The following is a 21,600-nucleotide window of genomic DNA, read 5'->3' as shown; positions in this document are numbered from 1 at the left end:
TCACACAGAACAGAGTACAAGATCAGCCGTCATTGTTATAAATGTATTCACAAATCCGCTGCTTCCTATCTCTGTGGCTGCCTTTACATCTACATACTCACATCTCACTCTTCAGATCGGCTTCGGATCCACTCTGTTTACGCATATCCAGATTCAAACACTCCACTGTCGGCCGCCATCCTTTCTCTGTCTCTGGATCTTGCATTTAGAATGAACTTCCTCTTTCGCTTCGTCAGTTCTCCGCACTCAACTCTTTCAAGTCTGGCTTAAAACCCACCTCTTTCCAAGATAGCCTCCCTCCCCTGCCTCTTCTTTGTCTTCAGTTTCTCAAGTTTGGAGTTATGCATGCGTGTGACTGGCTGGTCTAGACGGGCGCAACAGCCGAATGATTAAAACGTTGTACTTTCAATCTGAGGGTCCCGGGTTCGAATCTTTGTAACGGCGCCTGGTGGGTAAAGGGTGGAGATTTTCCCGATCTCCCAGCACGAAGAAGATCATGCACAGAATGTTTCACTGCAGCCGCCACGCTACGACCTACCTCAAACAGCACAACACAACGTTGCAATGACACGATGCGATACGTCTAGACATAACACAATGCAGGACACGACACGACACGACACGACACGACACGACATGACGCGACACGCCATTACAAGACAGGACCCAACAGGTCACGATATAATACAATTTGACACGATGCGATGCGATGCAGCGCGCCAAAGCACGCCGCTGCCACACGCCACATCAGAGGACCTGGTTCATATTGTGGATGTAGCCGGCAGCATAGGGATCACAGCCCGTGGTGACGAAGTAAGTGTAGAGCAGCACTCCCATCAGACACAGGGACCCGCCGTACAGGAGCAACAGCGGGATGTTCCACAGAAAACATCTGCGAAGACAATTCAGTTTTATCAGATATATATATATATATATATATATATATATATATATATATACATATATGCAATACATGATATTTGATATGATATGGTTTTATATGTGATATGCGATATGATATTACGTGAGATGATAATGTATAAAATAGAAATAAAAGAGACATACATAGTAATCAAAATAGAAAGAAAAACCTTTATTTTTTTTTATTTTTTTCAATAAAGAAAACATTTAAACCCGTATACTAGAGACTTCAATATTATCCTGACACCCGTATGAACTAACAACAGAGGCAAGGCCTTCAAGAATCACTTGTGATACACTTAAAAAAAATCTAATCGTTAAAATGTGTTCTGTATTTGTTAAAATAAAGCTTCGGGTTAAAAAAAAAAGAAGAAAAAAAAAGGTCCTAACCAGATTCGAACCCCGCGTGTTCGGGTGAGAAGAAACTGTCTTACCCATTACACTATCGTGGCTCCTTAACTGACGTTCTAAAATTTAATATTTGAACATACTTTTTTAAAGGGCGATAAATCAATTGCGGTATTCGCAGTGAGAACGCTGTTTAAATCATATTATTCTGGTGTATCTTGGGCGTTCCAAAAATCTTAAGGGCAACTGAAAATTCTTTTTATGTCCGCGGTAAAGGAGACGTGGCTATCGCCGCAATCACACTGCAACATTTAGCCGTTTTCTCTAGATCTAGATAGATGTACAAGTTTAGTTACACCCGCCGGGAAGGTAGTACAACACGGTCGATTCAATTTCTCTTTTATGTTCATTCTAGTTTGATAGTTTTAAAGTTGATATGAAAATTTAGTATTTTGTTAAACTAATAGCATGTAGAGCCAATTACAAGTACTTCTAAACGTCGTAAGAAGTGAAAAGGACTTCATTTTGCGAAAAGTCAAGACTGGAATTTTTTCGTTTCATCGTGATCAATTCAAGGGTATTAACTCGCATGGTTTACAATTTTTAACTGTGAATTCCGACTGATTCTGTGGATATTTTATGGCAGTTTGGGGCATAATCCAGTAAGTGATGAGGCGTTCACAAATCTTTCTCTGAATAAATATTTAATGGTCTCCTTCTCCAACTTTCCATCACATGATATCGTGTATGGTCCATTGAATATAGGATTGAACGGGCAGGTCAACAACTTGAAAGAAAATGGCGTCGTTCGCGGTCGCGAAGAATATGAGCACGCACTTTGAATGTGTATAAATATGTGTACGCAATTGATTTATGCCCATGACCTTCAGGGCTCAGCCAATAGATCTGTAAAGTCCACTCGTCGTTTTGATTTTAGTGTTTTCCGAATGAACATAGTGAAAGCCCTGTACACTGAGAGTAAAACACACAAGCTTTTTATGTATTGAGTATAATTTCCAGATGGAATGTTTAAGATGAGAAAGATCAGTTTAAAGCTGATTAAGTCCCCTAGCATTAATTACAGATTGATTTCCCTTTTTTACTATCTGCACCAAAACGTTTGCAAGACAAATAAAACTTCCATGCTTAGCAAAAGAAGTTCCTGTTTGAACAAAAAATGATAATAATGACTGCTCTTGTTGTTGTGTCAGAATATCAGATCAAAGTGCCAAGTTTAGAGAATACAAAAAATATAAATATAACAGTAAATGTAGTTTGTATATAATTTGGCTTCTTTTTTTAATTTTTTTTGTGCTCATCCCAGAGGTGCAATATTGTTTTAAACAAGATGACTGGAAAGAACTATTTTTTTCCTATTTCTATGCCTAATTTGGTGTCAACTGACAAAGTATTTGCAGAGAAAATGTCAATGTTAAAGTTTACCACACACACACACACACACACACACACACACACACACAGAGAGAACTGAACACTGGGTTAAAACATAGACTCACTTTGTTTACACAAGTGAGTCAAAAATGACTATTTGCGACTGAGTGAGTTTTTGATAGCTTCAGAATTTGTTAGTATTTTTGATTGTGTAGTATTTACGATTGTATGCTATGACTTTTGTGTGTGTGCTCGTGTGTATTGCGTGTTTGTGTGTGGGGGGGATAATTTTTAATGATTTTTGGTATCTTGTGTTCAAAGTTTCCTTTTGATATTTACATATGCGTCCTACTTGTAAACACCTAGGGCTTTTTTTTCAAGATGACGCGCAAATAATAATAATAATAATAATTTAAACACAAAATATTATACACCGTATAGTTTCTGTTGTACTGTATTACTGTTGGTCACAGTAGATTTCTCTGTGTGGAATTGGGGCCGTGTGTGTAAGCTCTGACCTTCTGGCACTTTGAAGAGAGGACAGAGAACTGATTCGCTGCACGGACGGCTGGCTGAACTGGGAGACCATCCACATGGAACACCCGCCAATGAGAGTGCTCCACACAGAGTGTCGGGCCTTTGGGTCCACCCTGTTCAACAAAGTGAGAGAGAGAGAGAGAGAGAGAGAGAAGGGGGGGGGGGGTATAGAAGATAAACTGACCGATCAATAAAAAAAACACAAAAAAAAACAAATCAATCATTGTTGATGTGTTGTTCAGGCCAGTTGGCTTGATAGAAATCAAGGTGTATTCTCTTGCTGTCCGTGGAATACCTGATAGATAGATAGATAGATTGATTGACTGATTGATTTATCTATGATTTGTTTTCATACGTTCCTGTTCATTATACTTATATTCTCACTATAAAAAAAAAGTTGTGCGTGTTTATGTATGTGCATGTGTGTGTGCATGTGTGTGTGCATGTGTGTGTGTGTGTGTGTGTGTGTGTGTGTGTGTGTGTGTGTCTGTGTGTATTCGCATTCGCTGTTATGTGTGAGTGCACACATTATTCTCGAGCAGAAAACATACCAGTAAAGTTACTAACGGACAAATAATAACGACACTCAACTCGGCTATCCACATTCTAACGTTGCTTTATCATGCGGCCTTAACATCCATCCATCAAATGCACAATGAAGCGATTTCTCGTTTGTAAATGCTGTTTAAACACACACACACACACACAAACACACACACACACACACACACGGCTTGTCGTTGTATGTGATGCTTATCAGAAGAAAAAAAAATTGCTTTTTTTTTTTACGCTTGCCTAGACCATTACTTTGGATTTCCAACACTATGCCTTTATCCTTCATCACAACTACCACCGTCAGCAATCTCACCACCATCCGATGAAATAAACAAAGCCGCGTTTTGTGCTGCGCCAAATTCTACTCACTCGCCAAAATCAAGTCTCCCGCCATCTTTTGCGATGTTCGCCATGTGAGAGAAGCCTCCAACACGGAGAAGACCCTGCAGACAATAAGGATGAGGGTGGGAGGGGTGTTGGTGATAGAAGTGACACTAAAGCCGTCACGGTTGTAGACCAGTGGTGATCTCTCTCTCTCTCTCTCTCTTTCTCCCTCTCTCTCTCTCAAATGAATGGACCTATTCAGTCAAACCCTTTGTTAAGAGAAGGAGATGGAATTAATCCTGAAGACGATCAGGGCATGTTTTTTTTTTGTTTGTTTTTTTTAATTTTTTTATTACCGTAAGTAAAATATCTATGTCAATGCTCAATAAGCAAATGACATTTGGTGGTCTGGGTGCCAGTCTTTTTGATGGGACAATAAAGCGAGGGCCTGTACGCAGCAGTAATATAATCGTAAAGCACGCAACTAAAATCCGACAAGAGTTGTCCGTGGTAAAATTCTACAGAAAAATCAACAGTTATAAAACCCCATCATGTACTACGCAGACAGAATATTAGAAGGAAAAACAAGAGTCAAAGCCTTCATGATCACGTGCGAATCCTGCTGCAGAACAACAACAAACAAGAGAGGCAAGGCCTTCAAGACTCACTTGTGATTCACTTGAACAAGAGGCAAAGCCTTCATGGCTCATGTGTGAATCCTGTCCAAATGAAAACTTTTTGGTTCATTGCATAGAAAGGAAAATTGCAAGTATATTATATACCTGGTAATCACTCCATGTCCTTATGAAATATGTGTATGTTGGTGAAAGCCCGGTTCCCAATACTCTGTGATTGACAATGGAGAGAGAGAGAGAGAGAGAGAGAGAGAGAGAGAGAGAGACAGACAGTGTGCGTTTACACTGTTAACCGTGACAGTCCGAGTTTGAAATCCATGTCTCATCCGTCTTCTCATACTTTATTTAAAATCATGCAACGATACACCAATCTAATGTGCAGGAAGCATACTGCACACAGAAAATGAACCCATGGCAACATAAGTGTTTGTCCTCTGGCAAAAGTTGTGCAGACGAAATCTACCCCGATAGGTACACAAACATATGCATGCACTCAAAGCCTGATGTATTGGGTTATGCTGCTGATCAGGCATCTGTGTGGTAGACGTGGTTTAGCACATATATGAGTTTGTTCTAATGCCACCATCTTGAGAAACTGACATTTTGAATGTACTGATGGAAATGGTTTCTGAAATGACTGACTGGTAGTGGAAGATGAGCTCAGGTGGTTGGAGGGAGTGGTCATCAACCTGGAGGTTGCTTGTCGTTCAATGAGGGAAGCACTGGGCCAGCTTTTTAGCTGAAATGCTTTAACTGTAGTGATGTTCTTGTTTTCATTTATTTATCTTAATATCATTATTTTTTTTTTTTTTGGTAGGTGTGACTTTGGTTAGATATTAAAATAAGATATCTTCATTTATCTTATTTTAATATCATTATTATTATTGATTTTTGTTGTTTATTTTTGGTAAGCATGACTTCGGTTAGATGTAAGTAATGGCTGCTTGTGTTGCAGCAAGTTGTGGACTTTATTCAGAGTGGTAAATGTGTTGGGACACTGAATATCAATCACCACAGTGATGGTTTTCATTTTGGCTACTTCTCATTCATAAAAATGCTGAATTAAATATGTAATATAGTTTCTGCCATGAACTTAGTTTTGGGATTTAAAATCTTGAACATGAGTTAGCCATTAAAAAAAAAAAACAATTTGTGTGTGACTGTGTGTCATATAATATTGATCTTGATCTTGTATATAAAAAAAAAAAGGGTGTGGGGGGAGGGATTTTGTGTGTGTGTGTGTGTGTGTGTGTGTGTGTGTGTGTGTGCATGAATAGTCGTATGCATGCACATATAACTACATGCATCAAATTGGCCTTTCCATTAATCTATCAATAGAGTAAACCAATCAAACCTGAACATTGACATAATTATACATAATACGCAAATTGTACATAACAGGCATAGAAAACACAAAAAAATGCCAGCAGGCAACTCGTATATCCTAGGTCCAAATTTGAATACAGCTTTGCAAGAATGCACAATTATGAAGTCCAGAAAAATAAATAATCATGGCTATCTTGAAAAAAATGGATGGGAATGAATAGCATGGCTGAAGTAATAAATGACAGAAAAGGAAAAGTGACATATAAAATGATAAATTTTCAGGAGAGGGTTTCCAGAGGGTGGGCATAGTATTTTAATGGAAAGAGTCCCTGACATCCCCACAGGAGCACACAAACAGCACCTTCAACAAACCAAACATCAACTGATCAAGCAACAGAGGCTTACGATGTTGTATTGTATTGTGTTTATTTAGATCAAAAGCATACAGGTTTTCTCACAGAAGATTCTGTTGTTCCTGTCCTAGCTGATGTCCATTTCCTGAAACAGAAGGACGACGAATTGTCAGTCATAAGAGATAAATATGCAAAGACATGTGTTTGCAACTGAATTTTGTCGGGCTTCTACCATACAACCTTTTCTGCAAGGGAAACCCAAAAATGCGTGCATCATGCCAGCTGGTATAGTTTGTGGAACAAATACCCACAACCTGTCCAGCATGGGAGGCCCTACCAGGCATGTGACACATCAAATGACATAGCTCGACAGGTCACTGAAGCACTCAAGCTACCCCACCACGACAAGGTATCAGTTCCATGGGGTAGTAACATATCAAGTTTATTCATGTATTCATTTGTCAGAATGTCATATACAAACCAATGTGAAGCTCACTTTGTAAAACACAATATATTAGCACTAATGTTTACTGAATAGTTTGCAATTTAAAGAAAAAAAAAGTAAAACAATGGATTATGTTTAAGCATTTAAATCTGGTCTTCTTCTTATGCTACAATTTTTATTGACATTTCACTGTCTGCTGATTAACCATAATTCCATGCCTACAACACCAGTACAAGACAGTATACCCTCCACACCAAAAACCATCTTCAAATTAGAATGGGCCATCTCACGAGAAAGAGCTATAGATCTACATCATATATGTGAAGCAAGTTTTTTCAACAATCCCAAATTTCCTGATCAAGGCATCTATTTCAGAAAAAGTGCATGCCAACACAGCAACGCACTGTTTTGTGCAAACAACATGCACAAGTGTCCAAAGCTTCTGCTGTGGCTGCATGTGATCAAATGTCAATTAATATGCGAGTGTAAACTTCTACTTGTTATGTATCTGATCTATCAACCCGTTTGATGGCAGATACTTGAAGCTGAACTGGACACTTAAACTTTGTAATGATAAAATTTTATGGTGCCAAGTGTATTTTACATGTATATGTGTGTATACATGCATGTGTATTTTATATGTATATCTATCAATCAATGAATCTATCTATCTATATATAAGTTCTACATACATGTTACAACTTGTATATTTAAATAAAGATATAGAATATACACAAAATGTATACATACGTTTTAACATACATGTGCACCTAACACTAACAGCTACCCACAACAGTTTTGTCAGCCAGTTTGGCAACCTTCTCTGATCTATAGCCGTAACAGTTAAGATTGATAATATTAATGATGATAATGATCATACTATTCATAGCCATGTTTCAACTAAACACTAAATATAAGAAACCTTGGTCATTTGTTACGTACTGTGCTAGCCATCTAAAGAGAAAAGATGATCTTACCTTTCAGTGTTCACAGTGAAAGGGCAAGTCTGTCATGGATCCTGTCATATAATCCTGTCAATCACAAACACTTTTGTTTATATAACACATTAGATCAATGCTACATACACACAACAAAATGTGACTAACACACATACCCACACACACAAAATGGATACATACATTTTAACATACATGTGCACCTAACACTAACAGCTACCCACAACACAGTTTTGTCAGCCAGTTTGGCAACCTTCTCTGATCTATAGCCGTAACAGTTAATAATAATGTTAATGATGGTCAAGTTCACTGATGATGCAGGTGAGGGGAACATACTGACACCTTTCCAGATGGAGATGACATAGGATTGGTGCCACACAGCAGTGTTCCACCTTTTGCTGCCCTGTGTCTACTCTGATGGCAAATGTTTTCTCTCTCATTCTTTTGAGATAATGAGACTGCTACATGAAATAATCTATAATTGACTTGAATTTGTACCCTAAAACTCACATATATCTTATTATCTATATATCTATCTATCTATCTGTCAAATATGTGCAAGTGTATTTTACATCTATATGTGTATACAGGCATGTGTATTTTACATGTATATCTATCAATCAATGTATCTATCTATCTATATTTAAGTTCTACATACATGTTACAACTTGTATATTTAAATAAAGATATAGAATATACACAAAATGCATACATACATTTTAACATACATGTGCACTTAACACTAACAGCTACCCACAACACAGTTTTGTCAGCCAGTTTGGCAACCTTCTCTGATCTATAGCCGTAACAGTTAATATTAATAATATTAATGATGATAATGATCATACTATTCATAGCCATGTTTCAAATAAACACTAAATATAAGAAATTGAGGTCATTTGTTACATACTGTGCTAGCCATCTAAAGAGAAAAGATGATCTTACCTTTCAGTGTTCACAGTGAAAGGGCAAGTCTGTCATGGATCCTGTCATATAATCCTGTCAATCACAAACACTTTTGTTTATATAACACATTAGATCAATGCTACATACACACAACAAAATGTGACTAACACACATACCCACACATACAAAATGGATACATACATTTTAACATACATGTGCACCTAACACTAACAGCTACCCACAACACAGTTTTGTCAGCCTGTTTGGCAACCTTCTCTGATCTATAGCCGTAACAGTTAATAATAATGTTAATGATGGTCAAGTTCACTGATGATGCAGGTGAGGGGAACATACTGACACCTTTCCACCTTTTGCTGCCCTGTGTCTGTCCCTGTAGCAAATACTTTCTCTCTCATTTTTTTGAGGTAATGAGACTGCCACATGAAATAATCTATAATTGACTTGAATTTGTACCCTAAAACTCACATATATCTTATTATCTATATATCTATCTATATATCTATCTATTCTATGCAAGTGTATTTACATGTATATGTATATACATGCATGTATATTTTATATGTATATTTATCAATGTATGTATCTATCTATCTATATATATATCTACATACATGTTACAACTTGTATATTACCTTTCAGTGTTCACAGTGAAAGGGCAAATCTGTCATGTATCCTCAATCCTGTCATATATCCTCTCAATCACAAACACTTTTGAGTTTTGTATATGTAACACATTAGATTAATGTTACATAGTAACATACACACAACAAAATGTGACTAACACTCACACATACAAAACGCGATGCATTTTAACATACATGTGCACCTAACACTAACAGCAACCCACAACACAGTTTTGTCCACCAGTTTGGCAACCTTGTCTGATCTATAACTGTAACAGTTAATAGGAATCTTAATGATGATAATGATAGTATTTACTAATAACTTTTTTTTCTCAAAAGTTGTATCACATAACTAAAGTAATAGGCACAAAATATCCATTTGATGATTGTGGCTGTTGAACTTGTATAAGATATGTCAGTCGATCATGTAAAATGATAATTATACATATATATATATATATATGTGTGTGTGTGTGTGTGCGTGTGTGCGTGTGCATGTGTGTGTGTGCTAACATGTATGTTAATGTAATATATCATATGTACATTTAACACAATCCAACTCTACACAGTATATTTCACACAATTTTAATATAAACTTTAACTGGGTGTTGAAGAGGGAGAGGTGGCATAGCATATTTTGTTTTACTAAATGTATGTTCTATGTGGAAAGCTGTAACTGGTATGAACTAGGTACACATAAACATATATAAATAAGCAGCAACAACATTCGACAATCGTAGTCATAACTGACACAAGGCATGCAGCATTGTTGTTGGAGTGAGACGTGTATCTATCTCTATAAAAAATTATATTTCACATTATTATGCAAGAGCTGAATGACAGACAAGTGGAGAGAGAGCCAGGCACATCAACTGATCATACTATTCATAGCCATGTTTCAACTAAACACTAAACATCAGAAACTGTAGTCATTTGTTGTGTACTGTGCCAGCCATCTAAAGAGAAAAGATCTTACCTTTCACAGTGAAAGGGCAACTCTGTCATGTATCCTGTCATATATCCTGTCAATCACAAACAGTAACAATTTACATTTTAGTATATACGTGAAACTGAAACTGTAACTAGTGTAAGTGTCATGTAAATCTCTCTCTCTCTCTCTCTCTCTCTCTCTCTCTCTCTCTATACACACACACACACACACACACACACACACACACACACACACATATATATATATATATATATATATATATATATATATATATATATATAAAGATGATAGGGAAGAGGTATCATCACGCACATCTGTTTATGTATATTTGTGCGTGCCTATGTGTTGTGGGTAGCTGTTAGGTACACATGTTATGTTGAAATGCATGTATCCATTGTGTGTGTGTGTGTGTGTGTGTGTGTGTGTGTGTGTGTGTGTGTGTGTGTGTGTGTGCTTGTGTTTGTGTGTGTGTGACTGAATCACATTTTGCTGTGTGTATGTAACACTGATCTAATGTGTTATGCAAATAAAAGTGTTAAAATTTTAATCATAACATTATAATATAAATTCCTCATTTTAAGTCCAGTCCAGTTACTCAAGGAGGCATCACATTCACAGAGTTTGGACAAATATATATATATATATATATATATATATATATATATATATATATATATATATATATATATATAGCTCAGAGAAGGTTGCCAAACTCGCTGACAAAACAATGCGTTGTGGGTAGCTCACTAGCTGTTAGTGTTAGGTGCAAATGCATACTTGTAAAAATGTATGTATTCATTGTGTGTGTGTGTCTCTCTCTCTCTGTGTGTGTGTGTGTGTGTGTGTGTGTGTGTGTGTGTGTGTGTGTGTGTGTGTGTGTGATATTTTGTTGTGTGTATGTAACATTGATCTAATGTGTTATGTAAACAAAAGTGTTTTTGTACAGCACCTACACCAGATTTCTGGATAGTGTGCTATAAAAGTATCCATTATCATAATTTCCATTATTATATGTTGTTTTTGTTTCTGTTTATAATGTGCATGAAATAAAACAATGAGACTGAGAATGACTGATTTCTAAGTAAAATTTTAATCATAACATTATAAAATAATTTCATGGTTGTAAGTCCAGCTCAGTTACTCAATGTGGCATCATATTCACAGAGATTGGACACACACACACACACACACACACACACACACACACACATATATATATATATATATATATATATATATATATATGTGTGTATGTATGTATGTATATCTATTATTTTAGTTGTTTTTTTGTTTGTTTGTTGTTGTTGTTTTTTTTGTTGTTGTTTTTTTTTTTTTTGGGGGGGGGGGGGGGGGGTTACATGATGGACTGACATATTATCTCATACAACTTGAGTTCAACAGCTACAATCATCAAACTGATTTTTGTGTGTATTACTTTAGCGGTGTGACACAACTTATGAGGAAACAAAAATGTTATTAGTATTACTATCATTATTATAATAATTATTATTATTATTAAATGTCACGGCTTTCTATCAGAGAAGGTTGGTTGCCAAACCGGTTGAAAAAACGACCCACACGATCAGATTTCTTCTGTTTTCATTTACTCTTAACATCATGCCTATCTGTCTAGCAGTAACACAACAGTCACCTGAATAAAGATAAACATTTGACAAAACTTGTACACAATAAAAGACATCTTTTAACGTTTTCTTTCACTAACTTCGTACTTAGCAAACACTGATACATCCACCCACCTTCTTGATCCTCGATCGAACGACGCGATGCTATCCCACGATGCTTCACGATTTGGAAAAAATGCAAAGAAAAGATATAGGCTCACATTGTTTACACACTTGAGCCAAAAATCTATTCGTTAAAAAGGGTTCTGTATATGTTAGTATAAAACTTCGGGTTAAAAGAACAAGAAAAAAAAGAAATTCCAACAGCAGAAGCGAACCCCAGGTTTTCGAATGAGAAGAATCTGTCTTACCCATTGCACTATCGTGCCACCTGCATTGATGCTCAAAAATATAGTATTTAATTTAAACATGCTTTTTTTAAAGGGCGATAAATCGATTGCAGTATTCGCAGTGAGAACGCTGTTCAAATCATATGATTCTGGTGTATCTTGGGCATTCAAAAAATCTTTAACGACAATAAAAAAAATTATTTTTAAGTCCTTGGTAAAGAAGACGTGGCTATCGCCGCAATCACACTGCAACATTTAGCCGTTTTTTTCTGGATCTAGATAGATGTACAAGTTTAGTTACACCAGTTGACACGGTCGATTCAATTTCTCTTTTATGTTCATTCCAGTTTTATAGTTTTAAAGTTGATATGAAAATTGAGTATTTTGTTAAACTAAGAACATGTAGAGCCAAGTACAAGTACTTCTAAACGTCGTATGAAGTGAAAAGGACTTCTTTTTGAGAAAAGTCAAGACTGGAATTTTTTTTGTTTCATCAATTCAAGGGTATTAACTCGCATGGTTACAATTTTTAACTGTGAATACCGACTGATTCTGTGGATAATTTTATGGCAGTTTCGGGCATAATCCAGTAAGTGATGAGGCGTTCACAAATCTTTCTCTGAATAAATATTTAACGGTCTCCTTCTCCAACTTTCCATCACATGTTATCGTGTAATGTCAATTGAATTTTGGATTGAACGGGCAGGTCAACAACTTGAAACAAAATGGCGTCGTTCGCGTTCGCAAGACTGAATAGGCCTATGAGCACGCGCTTTGAATGTGTATAAATATGTGTACCCAATCATTATTTTTTGCACATGAACTTCAGGGCTTAGCCAACAGATCTATGAAGTCCACTCGTCGTATTGATTTTAGTATTTTCCGAAAAAGACCACTTTGGCGAATGAACATAGTGAAAGCCCTGTACACTGAGAGTAAAATACACAAGCTTTTTATGTACTGAGTATAATTTCAAAATGTAATGTTTAAGATGAGAAAGATCAGTTTAAAGCAAATTAAGCCCCCAGCATAAGTACAGATTAATTTCCCTTTTTTACTAACTTCACCAATACGTTTGCAAAATAAATAAAACTTCCATGCTTAGCAAAAGAAGTTCCTGTTCGAACAAAAAATGAAAATAATGACTGCTCTTGTTGTTGGGTCAGAATATCAGATCAAAGTGCCAAGTTTAGAGATTACAAAAAATATAAATATAACAGTAAATGCAGTTTGCATATGATTAGGCTTCATTTTTTATTTTTTTGTGCCCATCCCAGAGGTGCAATATTGTTTTAAACAAGATGACTGGAAAGAACTGGATTTTTCCTATTTTTATGCCTAATTTGGTGTCAACTGACAAAGTATTTGCAGAGAAAATGGCAATGTTAAAGTTTACCACGGACACACAGACACACACACACACACAGACAACCGAACACCCGTTAAAACATAGACTCACTTTGTTTACACAAGTGAGTCAAAAACGAAAACGCAAGAGATGAAGGAAGGGGATGTGTGTTGGCGGGCGGGAAGTACAATTTTTTGCATATAATGATCCAAATGAAACGAGTATTTTGTCGAACCGATAGTTCTGCGATAGAAACGGAGATGTTCTATCTTTAGCACCCCACATCCATTGACATTTCGTTATATTACGATCATAAAATAGATCTGTCAAGGTTTTAAAGTTTTATTTTCTTCATCTCAAATCTTCTTCAAAAAATCACAAAAATCAATATTGTATTTTCGGGTGTAATATACACGATTATCAATCTGGACAAGTCCAGTTAAGTTCCTTCGACAAAATTGTGAATGGCGGATCAGACGCAATATCCCACTCGGAACATTTCAGTCATAAGATTCACGACACATGCAACATGACATGATACGTCACGATACCACGCGACGCTACACGATATGATATGATACTACGTAATACCATGCAGCAGTATAACACAACACAGATGCAACAGCGCCATTGGTGTAACAGTGTTTGGGGGTACCTTGGTGAGTCCAGCCGTAATGCCAGTGAAGACGATGACTGTCTGGAAGACGTCTGTCCATATCACGCTTTTGATGCCACCCTGGTCAGTTCACACACACACACACACACACACACACAGGGGCACAGGTACACACATGCACATGCACACAGCCATGCAGGCGCAAACAGAGGATCGTTCTTTTTCAATCATCACAGGCACGGCTTATAAGGCACTAACAAATCAATTAAAGAACACGTCTGTCAGTCAGTCAGTCAACTAGTCAGTCAGTCAATCAATCAATCAATCAATCAACCAGCTGACCAACGAATCAGCCAGTCACCGAGCACAACAGTCCACCAAACTATGAAGACTGACCAATGTAATTGTCAACATCTATAATGGCTTCTCAGAGTAGATCCGTTGACATAATCGACAATTAAAGATCAAAAGTAAGCATTTCTTAAACGTGAATAAGCGCATGTTTACAACGAGAAATCAATATATCCCAAACACTTCAATTGGTCGATGATTGATAATATATATATATATATATATATATATATATATATATATATATATATTCTGCGCTTTAGAGGTCCGAGTCTGCACATTTGAGGAGTTCCCATTTGACAACACGTAGTTCATGAGCACTGAAGAGCAGGACAACTTGAGTCATTATCTGGTTATAACGACTTTATTGAAAAAGGCCAGCTTTTGATATCATCTACATCTGTTGAGTTTTCAATGCAGGAGTGCAAGACGTCTGAAATATTGCTTTTTATGACTCCTCTCTCTCTCTCTCTCTCTCTCTCTCTCTCTCTCTGTCGACCTCTCTCTCTCTCTCTCTCTCTCTCTCTCTCTCTCTCTCGTTGTCGCTCTCTCTGTGATACAGATACTATCACTCACGATAGCAGTATAGATGGTACAGATACTGCTGACCAGAACCAGCGACACCCACAGAGACAGCCCCACAGCTGCACACATCAAGCACAACCTCACACTTGGATACAGTGACATTATGACCTGCTTTGGCGTCATAACCATTATTGGCTATCCGTCTGTCCGTCTGTGCTTTTGAGTGCGTTTGTGAATGCGCGAGAGTGTAAGTGTACACAAGTGTCAGGAGAGATCTGTGTACGTGTGTGTGTGTGTGTGTGTGTGTGTGTGTGTGAGAGAGAGGAGGTGGGAGTGCGGGGGGAGGTGGGGTAGAGGATGAGGTACGTGAGTATATGCATGCCTACACTGTGGGAGCAACAGGATATTGGAACGTATATATATATATATATATATATATATATATATATATATATATATATATATATATACATATATATCTTTGTATATATGTGTGTGGGGTTGGGGGTGGGAGATATGGGCGTATGTGTGTGTGCTTGTACAAGTAAGTGTTCATCTCTGTGAGTGTGTGTTTGTGTGTGTGTGTGTGCCGTGGAAGCTGCGATACGTAGACTAGAAATGAGTGTGTGGAGGAGGGGGGTAGAGGAGGTGCAAGGTAATGTGTGTGTGTGTGTGTGTGTGTGTGTGTGTGTGTGTGTGTGTGTGTGTGTGTTGGAGCTCATGTACGTTTATATGTATTTGACTGTGCCGAGGGTTGGACACGTGGTTTTTTCGGAGTTGGTAAGTCAAAATGCTTCCATTGTTTCGACTGGGCTTTAGTCTCTGGATCAAAGTGATGTTTTGTCCTGAGTGGGAAGTCTGTCGAAGAAGTCCTCCTGGTTTTCTTGGCACTTGGCCAAAAGAGCCAGGGGCACGTGACTCGTAGCTGCTTTTGGAAAGGTGTGAACTCCAGGGAATCCATCGTGCAGACAACTTCCGTATGTGCAAATGGTGATGGATTTTTTTTCACACAGACAGCACTCTGATCTTGACATCTTGGGCAAGTTGGTCATGTTGCGATCCTCCAAAATGGCGGCCTCCATTTGCCGGATGGTGTCTTCATCAATGGCGGATTGTGGTCACCTGGGAAGGGGAGCCGTTTCCAATAATGTCCGATCACATTGGAAATGACGATACCAGTGCTTGACTACGACATACGATATAGCATCTTCCCCATAACTCTTTTTCATCTCATGGAACGTCTCCATTGGTGTTCAGCCTCTCAATACAGAAACTTAATGACCGTTTTATTTTCAGCTGGCTCCATTATCACACCTTACTCCACCATAACACTTGTAAAAGAGAATTTGTTATGAGTTCAGAGATGCAAGTCATCAAATAAACTATGGAGATACGTACTGTTACGCATGTGCAATTTCGTCTTCCTATAGTAAACGAAAGTAAATCAGGGGAAATCTTTAATTAACATCCCTGGTATGTGTTGTTAATTTGAAAGGCAGAAATCGGTAATCATTAATCTCGTTGAAAAAAACTTTAGTTCCCCCTCACATCACTTACCTGCTTGCAAAACCAAGGCAGGGGAGTACAAAGCGAATCCCATGTACACAGACTGCAGACAGAAGAATATGAACTAAATCGTACACGAAATACAGAACTGTTAACTATCAACAGTATAACTGCATATTAGCATTTATTTCAATGATGAAAGTCATGAATATCGTGTTTAAGTGACACAATTCCTCAGAAATCAAATATATCTCAGTCGGCATTTTCAAATATATCACTTCAAAGACATGGCTAAAAAAAATCATCGATGAATTTCATCTCGTATGTCTAGCTTATGATTTGATTTGTCATTTTTTATCTTTACTTAGCATAAATTCAGATCGATTTGCAAAACAATAAAAACATCCTGTAATACATGTTTCACATCTGTATAGATTGCCATGATTTCATTCATCGTCATAAAACACAACGCGCGCGCACGCGTTTGTGGTTTGTGTGTGTGTGTGTGTGGGGGGGGGGGGGGGGGGGGGGGTGTTGGTGTGCGTGTATATTTGCGTGTGCATATGTCTGTGTGTGTACATGCGTGTGCATGTGCAAACAAACATACAAAATGCTTGTCTGACTGTGTGTGTACATGCTTTACGTACGTGTCATGCCTGCGTGCGTGCTCTTAAATCAGTGCCTGCAAAAGAACACGGGAGTTGTTGTTTCAAAGCATTGTGCGCCAGTCTACATTCTGTGTGTATATTGTTTATTGTTTCTATATTTGTGCAATGACTGATATTTGTGTAGTGTGTGTGTGTGTGTGTGTGTGTGTGTGTGTGTGTGTGTGTGTGTGTGTGTGTGTGAAAGAGAGAGAGAGAGAGAGAGAGAGTGTGTGTGTGTGTGTGTGTGCGTACGTGTGTGTGTGTGTGTGTGTGCGTGCGCGCGCGCGTGTGTGTGTGTGTGTGTGTGCAAAGACGTACTGTCTGCAGCATCCCGATCACAGTAATGAGGTTCTTCACTCTGACAGATCGGAACCTCAGCTCCAGGTAGTGGTAGACACTGGTAAGTCGCAGAGGGTACACCAGAGGCACGACGGTGAAGATGCTCACGATGTAGGACAGGCAGATGCCCAAGAATACGAAGAAGACCATGGTGCCCGTGTTGTAGGTGTCCGAGGGCGTGCCCAGCAGAGAGATGGCGGACTGGAAGGTGACGAACAGCGACAGACACACCGGGGCCACGCCCATTCGACGGCTTCCCACAAGGTATTCCTCCTGGTCCCACGGTATTTGGAAAGAGAGAAGGAAAGAGAGAGAGAGAGGGGGGGGGAGATATAGAGAGAGGGATGGAGGGGGAACATAAAAATCCGAAATCGAGCAAAAGAGGATAACAAGAGCAACAATCGACAGTTAGTCGTTGAAAACGTACGAGGTTAGGTGTAAAGCAAATACAATCTTTAAACAGAGATAAACGTTTCAGACTAGGTGACAGTCGGTCAGAGGAAGAGCGGAGAGTTCTTGGTGAAGTTTAAGAAGCATTGATAAGGTCAGAAAAGATAGGCAGGTTCCTGTGGAGTTGAAGGCAGAATGAACCTGCCTGATCTGTAGGTCCTGTGGAGTTGGAACCAGAGCAGAATTACCCAGTAAATACACATACTTGTTCAAACATGTTTGTTTGGAGAACAGTGTCTTACCTACACCTCTCCCTCTTTCGTTTTTTGCCTCCATTCTCTGGTGAGTGCTTTTGATCACGTACCTCTCTCTCTCACTGTGTGTGTGTGTGTGTGTGTGTGTGTGTGTGTGTGTGTGTGTGTGTGTGTGTGTGTGTGTGTGTGTGTGTGTGTGTCTGTGTGTGTCTGTGTGTCGGAGGGAGAGAGAGAGAGAGAGAGAGAGAGAGAGAGAGAACATCAGTCAGACAGACTGATAGACAGACCTTGGTTTTCTGTTGTCTGAAGAGAGCGAAGAACACCCCAATACCAAGGGCCACCAGCAGACACACCACTGTCACCACGTAGTCTGCCCAGTGCAGACGAGTTTCTCCCCCTGCCATGGTAGATTTTTTTTCTAAAAGCAAATAAAAAAAAATTTAAAAAAAGAAGAAAAAAAGAGTAAAATCGCTGTGGTGAAGATTAATATTCCACTGGAGTCCAACTTTTTTTCACAGCTGTTGGACGTGTTTGTAGTTTGGTCTTTTCACCTGTTCGAACGCAAAGCCATGCTTTGTTTTCCACAGTAGTCACACCCAAAGTCGAGTCTTTCTTTGCATTTTCAAATTGTTCTGATAATATCTTCATACAACAGGAAATGTGGTCATGCTAATATTTCATTCTTAATTTCAAACCGACCAAAAGAAATAAATATCCATGTTCACTGATTCCATCCAAGATTTCGAGAATCCCACGATCGATCCATTCCAGGACAAGGATTACTTTGCTATCTCTTGTTAAATTCTGTCCTACGATCTTACTAAAACGTATGACCGAGTGTGGCATGACAGACAGTCATATAAGCTGAAACAAATTGGTCTGTCTGGCCATGTTTGTGACTATGTTAAATCCTTTTTAAGTTAAATACATATAGTGGCGAGAGTGGGAGTAACGTTATCAACTTCTAGTCCAAAAAGTATGGGAATCCCACAGGGGATCCATTATTTCTCCACTGATGTGCCACATCAGGCTTTATGATTTACATACACGTTTTTCATCATCTACCAAGCTGGCACAGTATGCTGACGACATCGCTATATGGATCCAGACATCAGTAAGGAAAAGAACAAGCCTACATTTCGTCAAATAAGTACAGAAACTCTTTCGGGGTAAACTTGATAGATTGAATAACGATATGCACTCGAACGGTTTTCAATTTTCGGTGAAAAAACGGACTTGATTTTCTTTTGTAATGGTTATAACCCCAGCAAACTACCACGATTCTTTCTAGGAGGACGTAAAGTATTTTTCAAGTCAGAAATGAAATTCCATGGGTCCTATTTACTTCAGAAATAAACTGGAAGAAACACATTGATAAAATTGTAACTAAGTTTGTTAAAAGTTTTCATTTCTTACGAATAGCGAGTCGCTCTTCTTGGGGAGAGGACTCCAAGACTCATATTTAGCGACCTGTCTGGTAAGGTCAAGATTGACCTATAGTCAAGAAATTTTTTCCGCTCTGGCTACCTTTCTTAAGAAGCTACGAATCATTGGCAGTAAGGCTGTAAAATTGGCCTTGGGAGTACCTGTGCATAATAAGACCTCGGAAGCCGATAAGCTTCCGAGTGTTTACCACTCGATGAAATCAGAAAATTAAGTTGTGCTAATTACATAGTGAGATGTACAGCTGTGTGTGATTTTGAGGAATCAAATTTATTTTCAAAAACAACAACAACACAAAAAACCACGCACAAAATAACTCAAATGCAAACCATTCGGACATATGTGTCAGAAATTCTGCATTCCTCACACATTGATTTATATGATATGGCTCCTCGTGTACTGGTGCCACCTGTTCCTCTCTGGGAGTTTACAAAAGCAAACGTCAACATATGCGCTTCTGACACAACAAAAGAAAAATATCCACATATTATAGCAGCCGAATTAGGAGAACATTTTGATAACCATTTGAAAGTTTAATGGCTCATTTCTGGATGATGGCAGTGCTGTGTCTGCTTTTGTGATGCCTAGTCTAAAAACAGAAAAATCGTATGATCTATTAAGGGACATTCAAGTTTTACAGCTGAATTGGTGGCCATCTAAATTGCCTTAAATCATCTTGTTCAAATACCAACAATGACAAGTAACATTCTTTTTTGTGTTTATTCTCGGTCAGTTTGAAAAGGTTTGCTACTTTTTGAGAATAACCAGAGAGATTTATTCAGTGTTTGAAATTAAGTATTCTTTAACACTAAAGATTTATGTAAGGTGCAAATGTTGATTTTCATCGAATACCATCCAATACTGATTTCTATATATCGGCCAAGCAGACAGAGCAGCAAAAAGAGCAGCAACGAATTTTACAGGTAGCATAAAAGTATATTCCCCGTTGTCATACAAGGAAATAAGTAGTATATTAGAAAGAGACAGACTAATATAAGTGTTTCATTCAACTCTAAAGTCTCGTCAGTGGACTCTCTCAGACTTTGGTCCTATTCACAGACCATTCCTAAGTCCAATTTTCAGACTGTTATCCAATTCATTACGGACTCAATACTGCCCTAACCTCAAGTGCATATGCTTCAGTAATGTGACTTTTACGCATATAATTTTTGACTGCGGTTTGGTGAAGCCTAGCCTGCACAAAAGTGTTTCATTACGAGTGAGTGGAAACGTTGATTTTTTGCATTCATCATCAGTTGTTTGGCTGGTTAGATTAACGACTTCTTTTCTTTAACGAAGTCTATAAAGTAATTTTCTGTAATTATACTTAAATATTTTATTCATATTCAACCATCCATCTACCCGGTTTCCTCCAACTCACCATTCACCTCCCACCCCTTCCCTCCCAAATGATAACACTCAAATGCAAAAATCAATACTCTAACAAAATATCTACAATAACAAGTATATGTGACGGAACATTAAACAAAATTCCTCCTCCTTCTCCACACACACACACTTCACACTAAGATTTGACCGTATTTTCTCAAAATCAAATCACTTACTTACTTCTCGGCTCAAAAGAAATGATCAAAAATGACAAGGTCTACTTGAAGCCGCAGACGTGTGTTACCTTTGACTCACATAATGAATGCATACACACGTAGACTGATTCAAGCATGGCTTAGCCGGCGGTCTTGTCTTCTCTGTGATGAATGTCTGTTTTCGAATAATTACCGAGGATTTTCAGTTCTGTCTGGTTGTCATAATGTGTGTGTGTGTGTGTGTGTGTGTGTATGTGTGTGTGTGTGTGTGTGTGAATATATTAGATTTGCAAATGTTGCCTAGTTAAACTTTTGGAGTTAAAAGACATTTGAGTTTTCTCAACTTTTATGTGACATTCTTGTGTATTTGG

At 38.1% G+C, this 21,600-nt stretch overlaps 1 protein-coding gene and 1 long non-coding RNA gene across 2 annotated transcripts in view; both read right to left on the bottom strand.

Moving 5' to 3' along the window:
- The window catches only part of LOC143277907 (sodium-coupled monocarboxylate transporter 2-like), a 28,082-nt gene extending 9,435 nt beyond the window's left edge, over positions 1-18,647 (bottom strand). The window contains exons 1-8 of the mRNA XM_076582881.1: positions 18,530-18,647; positions 17,578-17,871; positions 16,664-16,715; positions 15,158-15,225; positions 14,270-14,350; positions 4,123-4,196; positions 3,180-3,311; positions 757-892 (exon numbers count right to left, since the gene is read on the bottom strand). Of these exons, the coding sequence (XP_076438996.1) occupies positions 757-892; positions 3,180-3,311; positions 4,123-4,196; positions 14,270-14,350; positions 15,158-15,225; positions 16,664-16,715; positions 17,578-17,871; positions 18,530-18,646 (954 nt within the window). The 5' untranslated portion in view covers position 18,647. The remainder of the gene's footprint in view (positions 1-756; positions 893-3,179; positions 3,312-4,122; positions 4,197-14,269; positions 14,351-15,157; positions 15,226-16,663; positions 16,716-17,577; positions 17,872-18,529) is intronic.
- Positions 6,452-12,066, bottom strand: LOC143279529 (uncharacterized). The gene is made up of 5 exons (XR_013054896.1): positions 12,052-12,066; positions 10,319-10,364; positions 8,738-8,791; positions 7,814-7,867; positions 6,452-6,536 (listed from the first exon to the last, which is right to left on the bottom strand). It is a non-coding gene; the product is annotated as an uncharacterized LOC143279529 (long non-coding RNA).
- Positions 18,648-21,600: the final 2,953 nt, after the last annotated feature.

The sequence above is a fragment of the Babylonia areolata genome, chromosome 2, assembly GCF_041734735.1.
Source record: "Babylonia areolata isolate BAREFJ2019XMU chromosome 2, ASM4173473v1, whole genome shotgun sequence".
Taxonomy (NCBI): domain Eukaryota; kingdom Metazoa; phylum Mollusca; class Gastropoda; order Neogastropoda; family Buccinidae; genus Babylonia; species Babylonia areolata.
The sequence above is the reverse complement of the archived record's forward strand: the minus strand, read 5'-3'. Positions and strand labels throughout refer to the sequence as shown.